The sequence below is a fragment of the Chaetura pelagica genome, unplaced genomic scaffold, assembly GCF_000747805.2.
Source record: "Chaetura pelagica isolate M959 unplaced genomic scaffold, ChaPel_1.0 scaffold1407, whole genome shotgun sequence".
Classification (NCBI taxonomy): domain Eukaryota; kingdom Metazoa; phylum Chordata; class Aves; order Apodiformes; family Apodidae; genus Chaetura; species Chaetura pelagica.
Genome location: NW_009953954.1, coordinates 300,613 through 302,275, shown reverse-complemented (window position 1 = coordinate 302,275; position 1,663 = coordinate 300,613). Strand labels below are relative to the sequence as shown.

Below are 1,663 nucleotides of genomic sequence, written 5' to 3'. Positions count from 1 at the left end.
CCTGGTCTTCCCGCTGAAACGGCAGCACCTGCACATCCGTGTTCAGCTCTGCTTTCTCCTCCAGCTGCCACAGACCAAGAGGGGACCCAGGTTAGTAGAGCAAGGACCCAGTGGTCCCCAGTGATCCCAGCCCCAACACCTGGGGAAAGAGGGAACAGTCCCACGGGACAGAGCTGGGAGGGACAGAGGGGACCAAGCAGTCCCAGACCAGCCTCGAGGGTTTTGGTCAGTGACCTCATGGGGTCCCAAGGGGCCCTGCCCAGCTGGGTGGGAGGAGGGTCTCAGTGGCCCCCAGCCCACCTGGAGGAGGAGGAGGTCATCCTTGTTGTTGTGGATGTTGCTGCCGGGGTGGGGGAACTGGGCGCGCACCCGGTACAGGCGTTTGTGGGGCTCTGGCTCCGTGAGCGAGTGGGCGCCCAGGAGGACCTGGAAGAATTTTCCGTCCCTGGAAGAGAGGCAGTGCATGGGGCACAGGGACTCTGCCCCCCATGGGATGCCAGGAGCTCCCGGGGGGCACAGCAGGCAGGAGCCCTAGTGCTCCAACGTGGTCAGGGTTATGGAGCAGGGGTTGGCCTGAGGCCAGCAGCCTTCCCCAGCATCTAGCAGCCCCTGCACTGCTCCCCCCCGGCACTCACGTGTCCTCAGTGCAGTGGGCAGCGCTCAGTACCCACTGCTCGGCAATCAGGAAGCCCCCACAGACGTGCTGCCCGTCCAACTGCAGGGAGGCCATGTATGGCTTCAGGTGGGGCTTGGCCTCGTAGCCCCCCAGGATCCGGCCCCGAGGCTGCCCTGGTGTAGGTGAGAGAGCAGTCAGGTCAGCTGGGCATGGCCCAGATGGAACAGGGGGTTGGGACCCCCAGAGTCCCTCCTGGCATCCCCCCACTGTGGGTCCCAGCAGTGCCCAGCTGCAGAGGCAGGAACGGTGGGGACTGGGCAGGATCCCCCACCCCATGCTGGGGACATCACTGCCCACCCTCCCAGGGTCCGGGGCTGGGGGGGAGGTGTTTTGCACTCACCATTCACTGCAGCCCCCAGCAGCAGCAGCAGAGCGAAGACGAGGGTGGGAGCAGGACTTGGCCCCATGGCCACGGTGGAGCCTGGTGGTGTCTCTGCCCCAGCTGTGGGGTGTGTGGGGTGCGTGGGGCCTGGGGGGCTTGTGGGGTCTGCAGGCTGGACACTGCTGGCCGGGGCTGGGGGCTGGCTTTTATGTCCAGCTTTGGGGCGGCGGCGAGGCAGGAAGGGGGAATGGGGGGGGTTTCCGTGGCGTGGGCCGAGTGTTTTTAAATATTCGGCTTATCAAAGGGGTCAAGAGTTCCCGGCACAAACAGCGCGGGAGGGAGGAAACAGCCCGTCCCAGCTGCCGGCCCTGGCACCCGCTGCCGGGGATTTCTGGGCTGTTGTTTTCAATCCAGCTCCTGGCGTGTGAAGGCTCCAGCACTTGCCTGGCCTGAACCCCCCTGGACTAGGGACCCCCGCCCGGGGAGAGGGGGCGGGAGAAGGGCGGTGGGTTCAGGGTGCTGAGTTGGTGGGTGCCGGGAGTTGTGGAGCTGCCCTGAACATCCCCCGTGGGTGATGCAGTGGGGTGGGGACCACCAGCACCTGGGGAACAGCCCCAGGGGGCGACCCCTGCCCCAAGAGCAGTTCCTGTGGGGGCTGGTGGCAG

At 66.1% G+C, this 1,663-nt stretch overlaps 1 protein-coding gene across 1 annotated transcript in view; it reads right to left on the bottom strand.

Moving 5' to 3' along the window:
• Nucleotides 1-1,083, bottom strand: part of CFD (complement factor D (adipsin)) — a 2,197-nt gene extending 1,114 nt beyond the window's left edge. Inside the window, exons 1-4 of the mRNA XM_010001852.1 lie at nt 1,017-1,083; nt 636-789; nt 301-445; nt 2-64 (exon numbers count right to left, since the gene is read on the bottom strand). Of these exons, the coding sequence (XP_010000154.1) occupies nt 2-64; nt 301-445; nt 636-789; nt 1,017-1,083 (429 nt within the window). The remainder of the gene's footprint in view (nt 1; nt 65-300; nt 446-635; nt 790-1,016) is intronic.
• Between the last annotated feature and the right edge of the window lie 580 nt (nt 1,084-1,663).